Source organism: Pteropus medius, unplaced genomic scaffold (genome assembly GCF_902729225.1).
Source record: "Pteropus medius unplaced genomic scaffold, Ma_sr-lr_union100, whole genome shotgun sequence".
NCBI lineage: Eukaryota > Metazoa > Chordata > Mammalia > Chiroptera > Pteropodidae > Pteropus > Pteropus medius.
Genome location: NW_024343733.1, coordinates 4,341,924 through 4,365,001, shown reverse-complemented (window position 1 = coordinate 4,365,001; position 23,078 = coordinate 4,341,924). Strand labels below are relative to the sequence as shown.

Sequence of the window (23,078 nt, the reverse complement as noted above, 5' to 3'; positions counted from 1 at the left end):
CACAATTTTTTTTCTTCTTGTGGAGCATACAATAAACATTCCTAAGATTTTAGTTCAATCAACTGTTTTGTGGAAAAGAACATGGGTTGGTATCGTGGATTTATTATAATATATTTGGTGATAGATTTACACTCGCAAGTACTCAAACTAAACACAAGATGATGTAGCTGCTTCATTTTTTAAACATTTACTTTGTCCATTTAAAAAATAAAAAGAACACATATATGTACTTGATAATAAAATGCTATTTTCAATTTAAAAACAATAACATTTTCTTCCTGACTTTAATAGAAATGGCAAGATATTCTTAAGGAAGTCAAATTTTTACGACAGTTAAAGCATCCTAATACCATTGAGTACAAAGGTTGTTACTTGAAAGAGCACACTGCTTGGGTAAGTCAGAGAGCCTCTATTACATTTTTTTCCTATTGAAAAAGTTTTTTTTTATTTTTCTATTATCTCTTTGATTTGTAAAATTACCAGTCCCATTTCTGTCCCATTTGACTTTCGTTATCAGTATTTAACATCTGTTAATACCTCAGAGTGTACCATACGGTATACATTCCATAAGAATGATGTCTAGCCTATGGGAAATGCCATTCTATAAACACTCAAAGAATAAATAGTGAAAAGTTAACATCATTTTATAATGATTTATTTATAAAAGTAAAAGGTCAGCGTCATCTATTCTTATCCTAGAATTTTTATCTTTGACGTTTTTCATTCCCCACTCCAATTCCCCACAGTTTGGAATTGCTCTTGGTTATCACCATCCCTGTCTAAGTTTTACCAAACAGAGCTTAACACTAGTTAAAATTAAACAGTCTTTTGTTCCACTCTGTCTTCTTAGTATATTTTTCATGATCGTGTTTCTGTTTTTAGGTTGGCACATTAGACGCTGTTTAGAACATGAAAATATTATACTTTGTACTTTATCAGATTGCACATTCCAACTTAAAGTTCAACTTAACTATCATTTATTGAGTGCTTACCTCATACCAAATCCTTTCCTCTACATGATCTCCAATTAGGGAATGGAATTTTTGCTCCCAGATAGACAGTATACTTAAACGTAAACATTTCTGTTCAAGCAACTCTTTAAGGTATCTAGAGCCATTGTTTCTGTTCTGAGGAGAAATTAATCAGAGGAGCATCTCATTATCTGGAAATGAGTTCTCTGGCAATCTCAGCTGTCTTAAAGGAGTCAAGAAAGGGATTTCGAGCACAGTCTCATGGTTTCAAGTATTTAGAAAGTCCTCTGAGCTCTTATTTGAAGCCTTTTTACTCTTAGATTAAGTAGAGTGCTAGCTAATAAGGTTGGTCACCTGGTCTCTGTCTGCAACAGATTTGATAGGCTAATTATAAGAAGCTTCTAGGAACTCAGATGTTGGAGACATGCATACAAACAGCCACAAGACTAATTTGACCATAAGGAAGAAGTTGGGGAAGCTAGAATGCAGACCTAATAATTTAAAAGCAGAACAACTAGAGCTGTTTAATGTCAGGAACAAATAACACGCCACAGCTCAGGTGCCTTTGTGTTATGGAACAGTGAGGGAAAGAACATTTGTGACAATAATATAGAGTTGTTTAATGTGCAATTTAAAAAAATATAAACATAACTATAAAAATATTCACACCATTTGATTTTAAAGTTCAATATTCATGTTCCATATACTCAGAGTAAGGAAGTTTATATAAAGAATTAGAAAAGTATGTGATATAATTGAGAAATGTTCCCATCAAAACTGATTAAAGAAAAAAGTATTTATTTGTCAATTATATCTCAATAAAGCTGAGAAAATAAGTGCACATTAAAGGCTACTATTCTTTATAATAATCACTTATGTAGAATCTTTCATAATAAGAAAATTAATGTTTATAAATCTGCTTACTTTTAATGTTAAGCAGAAAACTATAATAAAGTTTCTAAACTTTAAACGTTGAAGCTTCTCATTGTTCTAAATTATTTCAGTAATAAAATAATTTTTATATATTTATATATTTAATATTACACATAAATATGTAATTTAATAATTTAGATATGTGTTATATACAATATATACAATATATTATACAATATATTATATGTAATCTATATTACCATGTATATTATGTACCTTGCATTGCATTATTACTGGACTAATTTAGAAGAATGTGACATATATAATATATAATTATATGTATATTATGTAATATATAGTTATTATATATGATATAATATTTATTATACATCAATATTTTAGTTCTCATATTTTCCTAAATTATGCCAGTAATACAAGGTACATAATATATAAATATATGTTTTCAGATTATTTTTTTAAATAAATGGAATCGATGTATTAATATTGATTATGTCTAGGTGATTATAGGAAATTTATATTTTATAATAAGCATATGGTAATTTTTAGACTAACAAAATAATTTATAGGAATCTGCGTGCTTGTGTGTATATGTGGAGACTGGTCACTGACCACTCATAGTTCTGACATTGGCTACAAATCAGTAGCCTGAGACACCTGAAAAAAAATATAAGATGAAAGTAAAGAGTTTTCTCATTTTTACTTTTAAAAAATCCTCTTAAGATTGCAAACCCAATAAATATCAATAGTATTTTAATAGTATTATTTTAGAATTATTTTAAGCTAAAATTTAAATATCCCATATCTCTTAGGGATTCAAGCTGACATAATGAGACATAGCAGCCTACATCCTTAGAGTTCTAAATGATATTTTCTTGTTTAGAACTTTTTAAATGTAAAGATAAGAAATTTACCACTTAATGGTTTATTTTATTTAACTTATATTTTCCAGTATAGGTTTTACTGGCTCGTGTATTTTGTAGCCACTTGCCAAATTATAAAATTTAATTTAATTATAGTGTAATTATTTGGCAGACTTAGCTTGACCATTTGCAGTGACTATTTCCATATCCAGTCCCCTTATAGTCTTAAATCAATTCCAGTTCCAAGTAGTAGATAACAAAACAAATGATAAAAATTATAAAAATCAATTAGTGCCAATTGACCAAAATTTAATCCAGGTTCAGTAGGTCAGAATATTTATTCTTCTAATAATCTTAATTCCTTGGTTGGTTGGTGTCAGCAATTTCTTATTAACCTTCATTGTTCGGATTATTATTTTACTCTATTACAGTTGGTGATGGAGTACTGCTTAGGCTCAGCCTCTGATTTGTTAGAAGGTAAGAATAAAGGCACCGTACCCTCCTTTCTGTTTTACCTCGACCAGAATGTTATCTACTCTTATATTAAAGTGCAGTTTGGGCAAGCTAAATGGGTGATGACTTAAGGATTGTGTGAATAAGCTGTGCTAACTTTATCTCTGTAGTGTCACTGAAAGTATCTGAATAATGATTAGCAGCCCTCCTGTTGTTTTGGTTTAGTTCATGGACCATCCTGGTCAGGTACTACTAAAATGTTTGGCTAATGTGATGTAGTATGTGTAGCCAAAAACTTCAAATATATGTGTATATGTGTAAAAGAGAGGTAGATAGTATCAAATTATATTGATATTTAACCCTTTCAAATATCTTGACTGACCCGGTTTTCTTCTGCAGACGCTATTATAACCAGAGACTGTGTTAAGAATTTACATTAAAAAAAACTTTCTTGATCTCTGAATAGAAATTGCTTATTAGCTGCTTTCACAAATAACGAAAACTGGTAGTTAGAGGGGTAATTATAGATGCCTTTGTGGTAGAGGAGAATAATGTAACTTAAAATACTCTAGGCGTTTAAAAATGTCGGAAGGGACTGGTAAATTTGGGCCCAGCCAGTTGACTTACAACTGACAAGTAAATTAACAATTCATTACAAAGAATATCAGGCTTTATTTTATTTTATTTGGAGGGGTTGGTTTGTTTCTTTTAGACTTAGGTTTCCTGTTATCTGCTTATTTATTGCTATTCTATAGAAAATGCATATCCTGTGTATTGAGCTGAATTCAGTCTAGTATAGTTGTATAAGATCAAAAGAGGAAAGAAACTGATCATCTACTCCTGAATTTTTTTTTCCCTCAGTTCACAAGAAACCACTTCAGGAAGTGGAGATCGCTGCCATTACTCATGGTGCCTTGCATGGGCTAGCCTACCTACATTCTCACGCATTGATTCATAGGTAAGGTTAGAAACTAGTTACGTTTTCATTTCAGCTACAGGACTGTCTGTTCAAGGCACCTTGAAAATTAGTGCATGCTCCAATTTTTAGGGTCCCTAAGGATTTATGGGAAGCAAATAGACCGCTCCTGCTTCTGGATGTAAGGAGTAAAGTTGCCAGAATTTAGTTGCTATCGCTTTGTCTTTCGCATATATCCACAAAGACTTACATTATCTCCATTCTGTAGGTTAACTGTTCACCGGGCAGGGTGTTGCAGGGACATTTGAAAAAGGGCCCAGCAACATTTTGATACTGTGTCAAGAAGAAAAGGAAATTAGCCTTCCTTGCATATATTTCTTTCACAGCTGAGTTTCTTCTCCCTTTCCTATTGCAAATAGCAAGTCAATCTTATATAAATATATGCTGTTTTATCACTTTAAAATATTTTCTGTTTCTGTAATTCATATAGATATTTAGGAAAGTATGAGTGTCTTCATTTTGGCAAATGAAGAAACTGGGACTCAGAAAGATTTAAATAACTTACCCATAGTTTCGCAGCATTTATATAATAAAGATTAAAACTCAGATTTCCTAACTCCTAATCCAAGATTTTCCTCTATGTTATATCTTCTCTAACACAAACCCACCCTGCTCCCTCCATCCTACTTCCCACCACTAATTTCTGAACAAAAATGTTGTTTCCAGTCTTTTCCTTTTACAGTAAAGAACTTCTAATACAGTTACTTTAATGCATGGTGACAGAAGTAGTGGAATGTGAATTAGGTATAAAGAATCTGAGGTGAAAGAAAACACTTTGACATTAGCTAGGAAGAAATGAAACTAGTAAGTCATAGGTTCCCCTTTTACTTCTGTTTTAGTTACATTAGAGTAGCTATCACAAGTTACTGGTACTAAAAAAGCAGAACTTCCTCAAGATAGGCAAACCAAAATTCCTGCAGTGAGTTTGGCTGATTTATAAGGACTAAGAATGAACCTAATCATGTCTAATAGATATTGATGAAATAAATTTAACCATAATTTCTATGAATTTGACACCCTTTTGAAAAAAATATCTCTCTTTAGTACCAAGAGGTCATTACTGAATGCCAATTTGTTTATGATGATTTTGCCTGCTCCTGTTAAAGCCTCAGTTCAGGTTTTTACTCTTTGTTACCTTAACCTGCACATTAATGTTTTATTTTGTACTATATTTTAGTATGTAAAAGACATTGAAAGGACAAAAAGAATGCTCTTTATTTAATAATAAATACTATGTCTCAGATTTTATTATTTTGATTTAAAAGGCAAGTCAGTGTTGTAATCAAAGATAATAAAGATATTTTTCTGTTGTAAGAGAAATAAATAATGCTTTTTTTTAGTTCTCTGCCAATTCCTAATGTCATCATGAGGAAAGAAACTGAATTTTCAAGGGAAGATTTTTGGAAACGTTATTTTGGAAGTATTTGAACTTATCATTTTTGATTTGACATAAGTTTACCTCATTCTCTCTGCTTTATCTTCTCACTGCCTATCAATTTACACTTCTTAATTCCTAATAATCATTACACCTCATTTTTTTTTAAAGAGACTAAGTACATCTACATCTTCTCATTCTAAATTATCATACTAAAGAACGAATTTTTAAAAATCATTTTTAAATCTTTTTGCTGCATAAAATATCTAATAGCTTTAGTAATAACCACTTGCAGTTCTTTGCAGTAACACAATAGAAATGCTATTTCTTAACCCCTAATCCTTGTTTGTTTTGATCTTTCAGGGTCTTCTTTTTACTGTACAGTGTTATTTTTAAAATAACACCTTCTATATAACATGTACCCTCAAATGCCTTAGAGTTGCAGTTACAATTAAAGGCAGAGAGAAAGGGTCACAGGCAAGAAAGAAAAGGTATGTGTGTAGTGGAGGTTTATTGGTAGGTAGTCAATGCAGAGTCGCTGAAGATTTGTTACATGACAAAATGTCATGTAACTCAGAAAAGGGAAAAAAAAAAAAAGGCGGTTACAAATGGCACCAATTTTCCCAGCACACGAATTACTTTTGGTAACTGGATTTCGCATCTAAGAATATGGTTTTGTAAGTGTAGTAATTGAATAGTTTTCCTTGGCTGCCATGTCTGCCTTTTTTCTCATTGCAATCTCTCCCTCTGAAGAGAGCTCTACCTTTTAGTGTAATTACTATGACCTACCTATAAGTACACCCAGGAATCTGGGCCCCCTTACAACATGCAGTAATTACTAAATCCCCTTCTGGCTATCTGAGCAAGAGTTTTTAAAATAAACTTTTTGTCTTATTAATTGCATGCTCTGACCTTATTCCATAATCAAAATTGAAAAGTAATTTTCTAACCCTCTTATTTTTTTCCTACAGGGATATTAAAGCAGGAAATATTCTTCTAACAGAGCCAGGTCAGGTGAAACTAGCTGATTTTGGATCTGCCTCAATGGCTTCTCCTGCCAACTCCTTTGTGGGCACACCTTACTGGTATGTAGAATTAGAAAACATGATATAGTTTTAAAAATATGCATACGCAAACAAGATGGACACATAGCATTGGTTTGGTCTTTTTTTTTTTTTCCCAACAGTGTCTCACCATGTCTCAAAATGGGAAGAATAGAAAACACTAGCAAGAAGGAACACTCTGTCTTAGTATAAAATTTCCAGTGACTTTAAATTGTTCAAATAAGGTTGATGTCACTATGTGTAAACTGAGCAGGATTATCAACTCACCGTCCAAGCTCAGGTTTTAGATTTCATTTCAAGTTTCTTTTGAACTTTTCTCTTGAGGCAGAGTGTCTAGGCAAGGATGGGAGCTTCTTTAACTTTCTTTAGCCAATGAGCCTAAATGTTACCTTTCAATGAAAGAAATCCAGGTTCTTCTCTTTGTTGAGTTCTCTGATACTTTACCTAGCTTGTCATTCTGACTTAGTTTCACCCCATTCTATTAAAAATTCCTTTCTTTCCTTTCATAGATACATTGGAATTTCATTGTACCTTGGAGAATGACTCATGTCCCTGGAAAACTACTTACCTACTAAAAAATCAGCTATTTGAATTTTTTCATCATGAAATAGCATTTACTAAGCAACTACTTAAGACACGAATAGAGAACAAAACATATTAAACTGATATGGCTACTGCCTTTCAAATGAAAATTCATTATGGATAAAGTAACATCCATTACTATAGCATGTTTGTTTGTTTATTTTTAAGGTGTAATATCTTTGAAATATCTGATTATATTGCTTTTTATAGTTTTATAAAGAATTTTTAAAGTAATTTGTTTAAGTATTTCATACCTATAAATCCTTTATAAATCTCTCTGAGGTAGCTGCTAGAATGCTCTCCATTTTACAGATGAAGAAAGTGATGTACAGAAAGGATAAGTAACTTACCCAAGATCAAACTCATAGGAAATGATGGAACCAGGATTTCTTGAAAATAATCTATCGTTCATATAAATTATTAAATACATTATTTACATTTTGAAGTGTTTTTCCAAATGATTTGTATAAGGAAATAATATGTTCATCAGACATAATTTTAGAATACCCTCAAAAACAGCTAGCTATTTCATTGAGTCGCTTTATTAGGTGAATTTAGTTTTTAATTTATAACTTGAGCTTTGCACATTATGTTTGTCAGGATGGCTCCAGAGGTGATCTTAGCTATGGATGAAGGACAGTATGATGGGAAAGTTGATATTTGGTCACTTGGGATCACCTGTATTGAATTGGGTGAGTAAAGAGTCCTTTTCATTGTACTTTTGAGAATCATTCCTTATTATGATTGTTAATTCATTCACCCAGCCATTATTTAATGAGTTACTGATATAAGTGTGTCAGATAATATGAATTTATTATTTTTCTTTCACGCTCTTGCATAACATCAGAAGATTGCTTTTTCTCTGCTACATTTTCATTTTAGTAATTTTAGTAAAAGTTTAAGCAGCTATGGCAGTTAACAAATGTGAGAATACACAATAGTAAGACTAACTGCTTGAAAAATAGCCATTCTTCATACTGTGAGTAGTAATATGTGTCCTTCCTTCCTGTACTATTTGTTACTTGATTACATTCCAACTTGTTTAAGGGAAATTTGAGAAAATAATAGGCTTATCAAAGACCTGACTCTCAAAACTGTGTTTGACCCATATATAGAGAAATCCCCAAACGCCTTCATATTAGAAGGTAACCCCAGCTTTAAAGTTGTTCCCCAAATGTTTTTTCAGTTATCTAAAGTTATCTAAAATACCAAGGATTCTCTGTTCTCTGGTTACATATTTTGAATTTTAATAAATCTTAAAATTACCTTTATCAGTGGTATACTGGTAAATTTAACCAATGATTTTCTTGTACAGTGTTCTGTACTTTGTGACATCTTGGAGATCTGTTTTATATTAGTAACTCAGACATATTTTTCATTTTTTCAATAGTATCATGTTATTCCATTACATGGATACACTATAATTTATTTAAGTGGCCCTCTATTAATGGATATTGAGGTGGTAGTTTTCCTTTCCAGATTCTAATATATCATTCTCTCTTTCACTGCAAAGGAAATTTATCTAATTTATTCACACTGATTTTTGGTGGCACTCATCAGAAATATTTGCATACTTTAAAAAGGACTTATGATGAACTTCCAACAATGCTATGTAGAACTTGACAAGGTAGTTCTAAAATTAAGAAGGCCAAAACTAGCCAAGACAAGCCAATTTCAAAGAAATAGGATTCGGATGGAAGAATCACTATACCAAAATCCATATCATAATAATTAAATCAGTATGGTATTGGTGCAGGGAAATACTGATATCCAATAGAACAGACTAGAAAAGCTAGAAGCAGACTCATGTATAAGTTGGATTTTGGTATAAAACAGAAAAGACGTTGTAAATAATATGACAAAAACTTAAAATTAGATTCCTAGCTTATGTTATACACAAAAATAAATTTCAGATATGTTAAATTCCCAAAAGCAAAAAGTAAAACTTTAAAATTTTTAGGAAAAGCCCCCATATGCCTCAGTTTCCTCATTTGTAAAATAGAGATAATAATAGCACCTGCTTCATGAGATCGTTATGAACATTAATGAATTAATAAAGCACTTAAAACATGGCCTGGCATATAATAGGCACTACAAAAGTATAATTATTGTTATTATTGCTCTAGGAGCATACCTTTATAGGTATAGGGAAGAATTTTTCTAAACAACATTACAAACATGATGACAAACATAGTAACTTTTACTACTTTAAAATATAAAGCTGTGTAAAACACAAAAATGAAAAGACAAACCATTGACTGATAGAAAGTAATTGAAACATACCTAACCAACAGAACATTGGTCCAGAATTTATAAAGAACTCTTACAATTCCTTTATTGAATTTCTTTATCAAAAAGACGAAGACAAACAGCCAGTAGAAAAGTGAGCAAAGTATATGATCAAGCAGTTCATTGAAAAGGAAACCTTAATGGACAGCAAAAGATACTATTGACAATCAGGGAAATGCAAGTTAAAACCATTTCACACTTATCAGATTGACAAAGTTTGAAAGTCTGAGGATAATACATTTGGGGAGCTGGCGAGGAAACAGGAACTCTTAAACACTGTTGGTAGGAATGAAAATTGGTATAACTCCTTTGGAGTGCAAATCGGCAACATTTAGTAAAGTTGGTGAAGAGCAGCAGTCTCAGTGACCCAGCATTTCACTTCTAATTATACACCTTAGAGAAATCTTTAGCTTTCTACATTGGAAAATGTACACTGGAAAGGCTGCAACTTTGTTTGCAAAAGCTATGAAAGATAGAAACAACCTAAATTCTTATCCAAAGAAGAATGGATAAATTAATTATGGAATACTATATTGCAGTTAAAAATGAACTGGATCCACATGTATTATCACAGATAAATCTCAAAAATCGCAACATTGAATAATTAGTGAACAAAGAAAGATGCAAAAGTATACAGTATGATGCCAATTATGAAAATTTTATAAACAGTTTTATTTATTTACCAGCATATATGTATTAGTGTGTGTATATATGTATGTGTGTGTGTGTATATATATATATATATATCATATATATGATAATATATCATATATATGATACACACACACACAAATAAAACATAAGAGCATAGATGTAAAAGAATAGTAAACTCTCTAGAGGGAGGAAGATGAACAGAGTTACATTTACTTTCTTATTTTTTAGACGAAAAAATATCTGAAATAAATATGACAAAATAATGATAAATCTAAGTGGTTCGTGCCAGTTATAATATTATGCAAATTTTTATGTATTTGAAATATCAAAAATTTAACTTTTTAAAAGTTAGAAATAAATGTATATTCCTCTTATTTTTTAAAAAAAAAACTACTCTCCGCATAGCAGAGTTAGCAGTATAGAGTAAGTTTTAGAATAGGCACCTGGATTTGAATCTTGGTTTTACCAACACTTAGCTGGCAGGACCACCATGTAAGGCTATACATACTTCAGTAGGCATTCAGGTAGTCTAGGATGTAAATGACATCTCCCGGAGTTGTGTAACATGTTGATTCAGACTATAAAACCTTGGACAATTTTCTTAATTTCCCTAAGCCTCAGTTTTCCTAAGTGAAAATAACAATACGCATATCATAAATATTGTCAGACTTCAATAAGATAACATATGTAAAGTGTTTAACATAGTGCCTGGAACATAGCAAATGCTTAATAACAGCTAATGGCATTTACAATGTAGAATTAATTCTGTTTTTGTCCTTTTTTTTCCCTAAGTTACACATAAAATAGTGGTGCATCTTAAATAGTGGTATATCTTATAGTCAATAGCATCATAGGTTCAGAGAAAGGTGATAGTACATGTTCAGTTAATAGTCATGAAATAAAATTGTTTCCAAGGACATTTAACTTCTCAGCAATTATTCAAAACTTATTATACTGGTAATGTAATAAAACCTACAAGTACTTTTTTGACAGCTTTACCATATATCTCTATCTCCTTGGCATTTAAAAGAAGGATATTTTTATATGAAAGAATATTAAACTGATGCATATATAACCCTGAGCAATGAATTTTTTTTTAAATTTCTGTGTATTTGAGGTTTAATGAAATTCCAGGCACAAATAGTATGATTTTAAATTATACTTTTAATGTTGAAATTACTTTGAAAGTTGTAGATAGTACCTGAATAATGTTATCCCTTTTCCTTATATCTCTTCTATAATAGTTTATATTTTTTAAAAGCTCCCTAATCTGTAAGTCGAATTGCTCAGGTAACATTGCAAAGCAGGAAGGTGATAATGTTAGTGGCACCATGCCTCCTTCCTGGATCAAGCACCACATTTCCTAGGCGGTTAAGCCTGTTTTACAAATTATCTTTTGCTGAATTGATCTTCCACTGAAAAAATTAGTTAAATGTATGAATCTGTGGAAAATACTTGGACAATGAAATTGCCCAGTTACTAGATATTTTATTTTTTAACATTACTTCAAGAGAAGTTAATTCATTGCCGTTCTGTTTAAACTACAGACGCTCAGTTCACTAGCAAAGATCATGGTAGAGGCTGGCAAATGGTCCATCAGCATTGACAGGGAACTGACTATGTTTAGATTCTCTGGGCGGCACAAAACACATAAATGTCGTTACATAGTTTCTTTGCTTGGAATTTTCTTCTTCCACATTTAGCCACTCATTGTTTATCTGTCCCTATATGAATGCTGTGATGGCTATAGTGTTAAGCTATTTAGTCTTATAAATCTTCTAATTTTTTTTTTCATTTTGAAATACTAGAACTATCTGTTATAAAATGCACAGGATTATTGAAGAGGCACTGAGACCTAGTGAAAAGAACATGGGCCTTGGAGTTTTGCAGGACTGGGTTGAAATGCCAATTTAGCCGCTTACTGCATGATTTGCCTTCATTATTAGGCTTGCTGACCCTCTGTTTCTTCAGTTGGGAAATTTGAATAATAATGCTTACCTTGCCAAGTTGTTGTGCAAATTATGAATAACATATGTAACACCTAGAGTGCCTGACATTTAATAGGAACTCAATAAATTATTGAGTAGCAATTGGTAGCAATTATTACTATCATTAATTAATGTGATTGTCAGCTACATTTGTTCATAAGAAATCTGTTGCCTTATCACGAAGTATTTGTCTAAAGACAGGGGCACTCTTTGATCTTCCTTATTCAAATAAAGCTCAGTCTAGGAGCTCCAGTTTAACATGAGCTTTGCCAAGTAGAGCAGTGTCCAAAAGCTTCATTGAACTGATTCCTGAACGTTGATCTCATAAAACACACATGGAGCATCCATAAAACCTTGATTATTTTATTTAATTAAGTAGAAATCACTATTTTTTTCTTTTAATTTACTTAATTCAGTTTTTTTTTTTTAATACTTCCATCTTTCTCTCTTGAGAGAATACAAATTACTTATCACAAGGTGGCTTCAAAAGCACTCCCACTTCCTATTCTGTTTGTGTAAAAGCTTGTAAGCAGATTATTCTATTATATAGCAAGGATTGACAAACTTTCTGTAAAGGACCAAATAATAAGTGCTTTAGGCTTTGTGGGCTATACATTCTCTGTCATTACTACTCAACTCTGCTATTGTAGCATTAAAACAGCCATAGACAGCGTGTTAATGAATGGGTGTGGCTGTGTTCCAATAAAACTTTACTGAAATGGGCTGTTAGCTGAATTTGGCCCACAGTTTGCCAAACCTTACCCTGTAGTATTCTGGATTAGCACTGAGTCCTGTAACCATGACTCATAGGATTTATGTGCTGCATCTGGCAAAGGACTTGAACATATGTGAGGCCATCTGAAACTAATATTTAGCAAACGTTTCCCAGATCATAGAGCTGCGAGCTGTGCTGTGTTTGGAATACCTTTAGTCCTGTGCCTCTCTGTCCTTGAGCTATTCTACCATTGTGTGATCGGCTATCTTGTCTTATTCACTGACACAGTACCTGCTACTTAGTGACACTCCCCATTCCTGCTTCAGATCTGAGCCACTGCCTTTCTTATCACTGTTGAATTGGGGTTTGTTGTTGTTTTTGTCCTTTCATCCTCCTCTTTCTAAATTTCTGTTTTCTTCTTCCTTTAGCCCCCTATCCCTCCCGTGTCTCTTGCACATTTAGTTCAGTGTTCTTCTGAGCAGCTCGAATTTTATACTTTTTGCCAGTGTGCAAGAGGGTTCCCATCCTTCTGATAGTGAATGGAGCCATCACATAGTAGCTAACGCAAGCCCCAAGACTTAGTCTCTTCTCAGTCACTTTGTGACTTCATTCTGCACAAAGATTCTTTGTTGACAAAGTTTCTTCTTTGCCTTAGTTTGCCTTACCTTCATTTATGTTTTTTTATAGGTATTTTTGGCCACTAAAAATAAATACCGATGCTGCGTGCAGCACTAGAAATTCAAAGATGATATAATAGACATTGTCCCTGCCCTCCTGAAGTTTAGCAAAGAGGACACACATTAAATAAAGAATTACACAATAATTAATTATGATTGTCATAGGTTATAGAAGGGGACAATATAATATGCAATGATAATATCTAATGAGAAACGTAGTTTGAGAGCTCAGGAGAGGCTTATAAGCATTAATAAATATTGAGTAAATATTTATTAAATTAATACAGAAATGAAACTATATTTAAGATAAAACCTGAAGGATTGGCAAGACTTAGCCAGATAAAGTTTAGGGAACGAAAGTGAGAGGGGAGTCCAGACCGAGAAAGCAGCATGTGTGAAAGGCTCTGAGCTTGCTTCTGAAGCAAAAGATGGTATGAAGAAGGGGTAGTGTGGTGGGAAGGGGGATTGCTTCTCAGAATGAAATGCTGGAGCTAGCCAGGGTTACGTTAATGAAGGCCAATAGGCTATGTTTAAGGATCTGGACTTTGTCTTAAGGATGATGGGAAGCCGATGATGGTTATATGATGTATTCCTAGTTCCACATGGCTTTAAATACTTGAAGTTCTCTGAAATCCAAGTTCAAGAAACTTTCTAGAGTCTGCCTCCTGAAAAATAAGACAAACCTAAACCAGTTATTTCTCTTCCACATTAGAAACAGCTATAAATTCATTTGTCCACACTGCAGTATTCAAACTTCTACTCGTTAACTATTCATGTCCCTATAATACCATTAACTATTTGATAAGTATAAAGTATCCTTTTGAGAGATTAATAAATATTTGTAGACTCATAGACACATTTTCAAGGTATCAGAGATCACTTAGTCAAGACTATAAAAGGCCCCTCTAAAGTATCATGGATGAGTAAGTATAGTTGCCTTCTGCTTGAGCGGTGCCAAAGATGTAAAGTTCACTACTTTCAAAATCGTTCATTTAGGTTGGGAGTTGGATGTTTTTTTGTCTTGTTTTATACTACTCCTGCTTTTCACAAGTTCTCAAGTTCTTCCTTCTATGAGTAAAAATGTCTTCCCTGTTACTATGTCCTTTGTCTTTGTTCTGTTTCTTAGAATTGCAGAGAATAAGCCCGATTCACCATGTTAAAAGTGGTTACTAGAAGAATCTTTATTTAAAAACCAAGATGCTCTGATGAAACCAGAGATCAGATTATGAACTACAAACTGGTACTATATAAAGAATCCATTAGGATAGCCACAGTAGAATGAGATAGTTATTTATCTCCTATGACATAATAACTAATAAATAGCATAAAAGTAACTATACTCAGAACCTTGTTTCTTTTGTTAACAGTTAGAGTGTCTAATATGTGAATAGCATCTTATTACATATTCTCAGGGAATAAATAAAAGAATAAGAGTATTTGGGTTATATGATCTTGTTCTTTGAGCTTATAATTTTCTTTGAAAGAAAAATCTGTATGTTACATAAATGCAATAGGTGAGTACATGCCAAATGAGCAGTAAAAGAGAGCTATAAAATTCCAAAGAAGAGATCGTGGTGAGATGGGATGGAGTCAGTCTTTCATTAAGAAATAACTTGATTCACTGATTTTTCTCTTTAGGATGGGATGAACCAAGCAAGCCTTTTTTATTATTCATCCACCTCTTTCTCCCTCCTATTTCCCTTCCACTTCCACCTATAACAGTTCTCTGGCCTGGATAAGCCTTCAAACAGTGTCTATTGGATTTGATTATTTTATGTCCCATACTATGTTAGTGATGTTTAAGATGTTCCATTCCATAATAATCTTTTTTTCATTTTGCATTTCTGTGCCTTCCAAATTTTTTTTAATGAATACATATTTTTTAATTAAAACACATACACGAAGATGTTGTCGACATAAGAACAGAATTTATTAGAGTTTGTTTGAACCAAACTGAAGACATACTAGGAAGCAAGATCTCAATGGATTGAGAAAATGCTCCTGAGAATGGCAGTTTGGCAGTTCTTTTTATACATTTAGAATCAAAGGAGAAAACATAAGGAAGGTTACATGAAATTTATTGGTGGTAGATTAAGGAGGTGGGAGAAAGCAAAGCAGGGAAATCTCTGGGATTGGATGAAAAGCAAAATGGAGAGATACATACTTCTTTTACATTGGTGGACACAGGATGGTTAACATATAACGTTTTTAGTAAATAAAGATGTTATGGGGGCAACAAGATAATAACGAGGAGTTTTGGTGAACCTGCTCTTCTGAGGGTGGTTAAGCCTCCGAGAGATCTTGAAGATTATTCTAGCGTTTCAAAGGTACGTTAACCTAGACGCACAAGAATAATGGACAGGGCTCATTTCAGGCAAAGGATAACCTTTTACTAAGGAAGCCGGGGCCTGGGGCTTGACTACCCACCATGACCTATCCAGTTAGGAATTCATAACCAGGTCATTGCTTGTGGTTACTTTTGGTCACTGAGTTTGTCAGGCCTGCCAGGCAGCCCCCCGAGCTTGCCAGCTTTTCTACATGGCCCCTTTTACATTCACAGTGTTCACACCTATTGTGAAAAGATAGGCACAGACTAGCCTTTTGAAGATATGTGAAAAAGATAAGAAATTTTTCTTTCACTCTCTTGAAATGGATCTGTTAGGATCTTTGCAAATGTACATTAAGATGACCAGCAGCTTCTCCTGAGTGGCTATTCTGGGCCGACCTTAGAGATTCAAGTAAGTTGATCATGTGGCATGAAGACAATAACAAGCTACTGATTTAGCAGCAAAGCTTTGCTCATAGTTCCTTGTTTCTCTGTCTGCCTGATTTCTTTCAAGAATTGCTTTATTGGGCTTCTTTTTCTTTCAGCGGAACGGAAGCCCCCCCTCTTTAACATGAATGCAATGAGTGCCTTATATCACATTGCCCAGAATGACTCTCCAACATTACAGTCTAACGAATGGTAAGACTCTGCTATCATTTCAAATCTCTAAGAAAATCGCCATATGTTGTTGGCACGTTCATTAAATTTCATTTTAACTCTCTGACCTGGAAAGCATTTCATTTCTTCATTGAAAGTTATAAAAAGTGACATTGGCATTAACTGCCTACACACATACACATTTTTATTTCTGTCTTCACTATGGCTTGCATTGTGTCCTTAACGTGAGTAGCAACTGAAATCCTACGGAGAACACACCCTGCTGCCTTCCTAACAACTCTAGTCTCTTCAGTCATGGCAGTCTCGTATTGGTCACCTCAGCTCTTGTCACTTCTAAGCAGAGAGGAAGTACCCTCTTCGATGTCATTATTTTTCCAGGTGTCATTTTTTTTTTAACTATGTGTGTATTTAAATGGTTTGAGGCAGAACATATACTATCTATTCAAAAGATGTAATGTTCCTTGCTGAATATTTTGATAACCATTTAGGCTACAAGAGTTACAGAAAAAGGACAATTTTAAAGAAGAGTGGACAAAATGAAATTTTCAAGACAGGAAGTATTTTCATCCAGGAAGCATGTGCCTAGGTTCTCCGACTTTTATGCTTTAAGTTTTGGCACCTGGTTGTAGGTTCTGAGTGATGGAGGAGTAACCAACTGGTCATGAAGAATATAGATTTGAGACTTATAAGAATTATCACCTTTGGAGAGAAAAATGTGTATAAAACTATTATATGTAAATATAGTATTTTTTACTTTGTGATAGATGTTATGATTTGATCTTGTTTTTGTATGATATATTTATGTGTTAACTAACTTGAAGTGTCCACATTCATTAGCCAAAAGAATTAATTTTAGATACCATAAAGTTAAAAATGATCCAGCTCTCCTGATATTCAAAAATATTTTAATAAAAGCCTCCTAAAATGTAAAATTTTCCTTAAATGACAATTATTTTAAGTAATCCATATGTTCTACAGACCTTGATTTTATTTTCTTTCGATGTTTTTGCACACACAGGACAGACTCTTTTAGGAGATTTGTTGATTACTGCTTGCAGAAAATACCTCAGGAAAGGCCAACGTCAGCAGAACTATTACGGGTAATTTTTCAAATTTATATTCGAGGAGGGGGATTTAAAGTCATGTTGTAGTGGAATATAGTAAATCATTTCTGTAGCACTCATCATGACAAACTGGATTAGAACACGCTGCCTTGTCATTTATCCAGAGATAGTAGCTAGGCATAGAAATAGCAAGATTGTAGCAATGTATATATTCTATATTCCCTGTGGATAGTTTTTTCCATCTTTTTCTTTTTCTTGCCCCCACACCACTTTTTGACTTATTACAAAGAATATTCCTCCTTGCTCTGGTTATTATTGTGATGTTTCTATGACTAATATCTGTATGATATTACAATGTTTAATGCAGTGTTTTCAGGACAGAATCTGCCATGGTTCAAATGACAGCTCTGGATTTTCACTGAGGTTGTTACCAAATCATCAGGCAGTAAAGATATATGATAAAGACATAAGCAGACATTTACATGGCATTACATCATACATGTTGGTGTCAAGAGTATCATGTTAACAGCATTCATTTGATTTAAACATCTCATTTTTCAGCATCTCTTTTCATGTAACATTTTCTTACAGATTTTATACATAGGTGATGTGTTCCATTCATATTAGTAAAGTATGTGGGAATCTTTTACAATATAAATATCTTTTCTTTGGCACAAAATAATCCAGATTTCTTTTTATATATGTATGTTCTTCAACTCTTTGTTTGTTTATTTTAAGAAAAATTCAGAAGGATTGCATTGCCTAAATTCATGAAGCTTAAAAATGTCAGCGATCTTTATAACAGAAGAATACATTGGCTAGGCCACTATTCTGCTTGCCTTAGCAACAGCTCCACATTTCTGCAGGGAATAATGGCAACCAGAACAAAACACCAGATTATATAAGTCAAAGTAGTATCTTTATTATTTTGAAGTAGGCAAAGATTTTTTTAAAGGACATAAAAAGCATTATCATAAAGGGGAAAAAAATTATAAATATGGGCTGTATTAAAATTAAGGAGAAAAAATACCTCATAGAAGAAGAGACTACAAGGATTCTAGTCTACAAGAGACTACAAGATAAATTTTATAATAATATGCAACAAAAGGATATAAAAAGCAAATAGAAAAGGTAAAGAAAGAAATGGAAGAGAAAAATTAAAACAGAAACAATTAAAATCATAAGCAACAAGCTAATAAACTAATCCATTTAGGATATTTCCAATGGTAGATAGTCTTAGGGAAGTAAAATTAAATGCAAAAGAAAAAATTCTAAAGATGATTATAGAGAAGATAACACATATGAAAGACAAGGGAGATCTATTCTGTTCCAACCCATTATTTCTGAAGAAGAAAAGAAAACATATGGAGCAGAAGATATTTAAAGATATACCTTAAGAAAACTTTTTGGAAATAAATGTTTGGAACTTTATTTGATTTAGTCTTTATTTGATTTGGTAGGTCAGATCAAACGAGCCCACCATTTATTCAACAAATATCTACTGATTACTGTGTGCCAAGCATTGTTTTAAGCACAAGAATAATATAATAGTATACAAGAAAGAGATAATTCCTGTATTCATGGAACCTACATTCTAATGAAGGTGTATTAAAAACGAACAAATAAGTACATATAATATGATATAATATCAGGTGGTAGTAAATTCTTTACAGAAACATAAAGCAGACATAGGGATGAGGGACAGGAAGTACTGTTTTAGATAAGTTAGGGAAGGCTCTTCTATGGAGATGATGTTTGAGCAGAGCCCTAAAGAAAGAGACTGTGAAACTGATCTTCAGTGATCAACAAATCCTATTCTGGTGAAGATGCTTAATTCTAAGACTAAAAAAAGATTTATACAAACAAGCTGAAAAAAATATTTTGGTGTGAAAAAACCAGTTGGCTTCAGATTTACCGCTTCAGGAATATTTAAAGCTAGAAAGCAGTAGAACAATGTTTACAAAGTTCTAAGGAAAAGAAAATGTAAAACCGATGATTTGTGACCAAGCTAAGATGCTCTTCAATTATAAAGACAGCTGATACTTTCAAGCCTCACAACTTTAGGCAACTTTCTTTTCTTAAAAGCTTTTTTTTTTTTTTTTAAGAAAAAAATTGTTCAATAGCAAATTCAATCAATCTAGAGATTAAACGCAGGAGAGAGAGAGGGAAGGGAAGAAGGAAGAAAAAATGAATTAGGGGCCAGAGAAACTGGTAAAAGAACTGGTAGTGAAATAGAATTTAGATTGGCAAAAAATACATATTGTTATTTATTTTGCATAAGTAAAGAGACTACATTCTTCATTTTGAGTAGGTAATACAAGTTTCAGAAGATAAAAATACAGTGGAAGGCAGAGTATGAAAAGTAAAACTCCTTTATCATTCTAGGCTCCTCTTTACAGTTAGCAACCACTGTCACCAATTTTGTGCATGTCCTTCTAGAGATATTTTTGTATATGGAAGTAAAATTTTAAAAAATTTTGCACCAATTATAACAAACTATAAACACTTTTACCTTGATTTTTTAATGTTATAGTGTGTTGTGGGTATTGTTCTGTATTACTACATGTCGGGCTACCTCATTCTTTGTAATGGCTCCATAATATTCTCATAATGACCACAACCTTTTTAACCAGCTCACTTACAGTGTTTGCAATTGTTTGCTATTACAAACTGCTGCAGTGAATATCCATGTGCATGTGTCATTTTGTACCTGTATATAGATATCTAAAGAATAAATTCCTAGAAGTAGAATTGCTAATCAAAGTGAATATAGATTTTAAATTTAAATAGATATTGCCAAATTGGCCTCCAAAGAAGTCGCACCAATTTATAGTCCCACTAACAAAGTATGAATACCAAAACTTTTTTGAAATTGTTAGTCAGATCAGTGAGGAACTTTTCTCACTGTAGTTTTAATTTGTGTTTCTTATTATGAGTTAGGTTGAGCATCTTTCATATGTTGAAAAGCCATTTCTAGTTCCTTTTCTGTGACTCTCTATGATTTTTGCCCATTTGTCTGTCGGTTTTTTTCCTTATTAATTTGTAGTAGATCTTGTAAAAATTTTTTTCCTATTTTGACATTCTTTATTCTGGACTTTTTTGGGGAGGTCATATAGAAATTTGTTATAAGGAATTTTCTTTCTCTAGTTGGCTATCTAGTTGTTCCCGAATATTTTTAAGTAATCTATTTTTTCTTGACATTTTCTTCCTGACTTTAAAATATAACCTTCACATTGAATCTATTTAAATATAAAACTAAAGTAAAACCATTGATATGGTTAAAGAACAGAGTGTAAATGTTATAAACATTAACTATGCAAAAATAACCATGTTACCAAAAAAAAAACTAGGGGTAGGAAAGAAATGTAAGTGTACTAATTTTCTTATTTTTCAGAGTAAATGGTCAGTAATAGTTCTTTAAATATAGGTTTTTTAAAAAAATAATAATAATAATTGCAATCCCTTAAAGCCGTATATAATTTTTTTCTTTTTCTTAACTTTAGAGGCTCTTTTAGAAACTGGTAACTCTTCGTGGATAAATTATAACTAGAATTAACCAATTATTTTATAACTCCAGTCTCTTTAAGTATATCTTAATTTAATAGATTATTCTTAAAACTAGCATGTAAAATAAACTTCTCATGTAAAATTATTTTTAGATATTCATTATTCTGAGAGAGAAATAGAGAGAGAATCTCTACAATGATATTTTATAATTTAATAATATTTACATATGGATGGCAGAATTTGGGTGATTTTCTTTTACTTTCTTTTATGTATTTTTTCTGTATTATTTAAATGTTTAAACATATTTTTTAAGAGCAATAAAATCATTCTTTTAAAAGAATCTGAGAACCTTTTAATTGCAGGAGTTCAGAGAACAGGGAGAGATGGGATTGCAGGCAGAGAGAACAACATGAGCAAAGGCATGCCAGTGTGAAGCATAAGGCAAAAATTTTCTAGAATATACAATGCATTGGGTGGGGAGAATGAATAGGAATTACTAGATTTAAGCTTAGAAATACAAGCAGAAACCTGGCTTTAAAAGACCAGACTTTATCATGAAGGCAGTGAGGTATTTTTAAGACATCGAGTGTATCAATTTTTTTTTTTAATTTTTTTTTTATGGAGACATTGGTTAACAAAATCCAGTAAGTTTCAGGTGTATAATTCAACAGCAAGGCACATATATATTGCATTGTGTGTTCATCGTCCATGGTTAGATTTCTTTCTGTTACCACATACTTAATCCCTTTTACCTCATCTACCTCCCCCTTCCTCCCTCCCCGACCCTCTGGTAACCACTAGTCTATTGAGAATATCAGTTCTAAAAGGCTAAACTCTATAAACAGGTAAGAGTTTAATTATCTCAGGTAGTCCCGGACATGGGAAAGGTGTTGTAAGCAGTCCAGAGCTGTAAGGAGCTCAAAGAATCATCACTGATTCAAACTTCTATCTTCCTGCTTTGCCATCCTTAGTGTGCAGCTTTTACCTTTCACAGAATGGCTCCTGCATTTCCAGGACTCAAGTCTTCATTCCAGGCAGGAAAAAGGAGGAAGGGCAAAAGGCAAACCACCTTCTTTCTCTTCATGTGCCTTACCGTTTTATTCTAGAAAGCATAACCTTCCTCGTGGACTTCTGCCTGTATCTCATTGGCCAGAACTCAGTCACACTGTTGTCTGTAACTGCAGAGAAGGCTGGAGTTCAACTCTTACTTTCTAGTGCTTACGATAGAGGAAGGCAAGGGAAAGAGATTGGAATGAGAGACAAAGGGGACACAGTATCTGTCACAATGACAGATCAAATCTTTGTTTTAGAAAGCTAATGACCACCAGAAAATAAACCCCAGAATAAAGAAAATTAGGTTACAGTCCTGGCTCTTCCACTATTTAGCAGTGTAAATCACTTAACCTCTCTGTGCCTAAATTTCTTTACCTTGAAAATAAAAGAATTTCTAACAGCTATTTCTGCTCTAAAATTCAGTGATCCTAAGTTACAGCTTGAGGTTTGCTAAAAACCGATTTGCTCTTGTGTAATTGCAAGCACTGGAGTAGCAAAATAATTTCCTTTCCCCCTTTTGTTCTCATCTTGAAATATGCAGGCTACACTTACTTCCGGGAATGGTGTTTCATCTTCAAAAAGGACTTTTTGCAGAGGAAGAGATATTTTATAAAAGCAGGAGCAAAAGCCACAGTTTCCCTGACAGCAAAGTCAGGGTGAAGAACCACAAGACATGTAGATTTTTTTTCTCCCTATGGTCCCATTCCTCTTTTATATCTGTTTAACATATAAGGAAATTAAATCCATTCCATCATCTAAGGCCTATCACATTATTTCTCATTTTCCCAATATCTCCAAATTATAATTTCACATAAGTAAATTTCCCACATAAACTGAAACTTTTCCTTTAAAAAACAAAACTTTTCCTCCCACTTTTGATCATTTTCTGTGGTAATATCGTCAAAATATGTGATGTGCTCCTCTGCTAAAGAAACTATAATGAACATAATTTCACTTTTCCAATGGCTCAGAAACAGTAGTGTTTTTGCGAACTGTTGGAGTATAAAAGGAC

At 32.8% G+C, this 23,078-nt stretch overlaps 1 protein-coding gene across 5 annotated transcripts in view; it reads left to right on the top strand.

Moving 5' to 3' along the window:
* TAOK3 (TAO kinase 3) overlaps nucleotides 1-23,078 on the top strand; it is a 142,550-nt gene that overhangs the window by 75,883 nt on the left and 43,589 nt on the right. For 4 of the 5 annotated variants that reach the window (XM_039868265.1, XM_039868264.1, XM_039868263.1 and 1 more), the window contains exons 5-11: nucleotides 292-393; nucleotides 3,157-3,202; nucleotides 4,040-4,136; nucleotides 6,501-6,614; nucleotides 7,776-7,867; nucleotides 16,370-16,463; nucleotides 17,461-17,542. In XM_039868265.1, the coding sequence (XP_039724199.1) occupies nucleotides 292-393; nucleotides 3,157-3,202; nucleotides 4,040-4,136; nucleotides 6,501-6,614; nucleotides 7,776-7,867; nucleotides 16,370-16,463; nucleotides 17,461-17,542 (627 nt within the window). Of the gene's footprint in view, nucleotides 1-291; nucleotides 394-3,156; nucleotides 3,203-4,039; nucleotides 4,137-5,999; nucleotides 6,021-6,500; nucleotides 6,615-7,775; nucleotides 7,868-16,369; nucleotides 16,464-17,460; nucleotides 17,543-23,078 lie in introns of those variants that run through there. The other variant, XM_039868268.1, reaches the window with a different exon arrangement.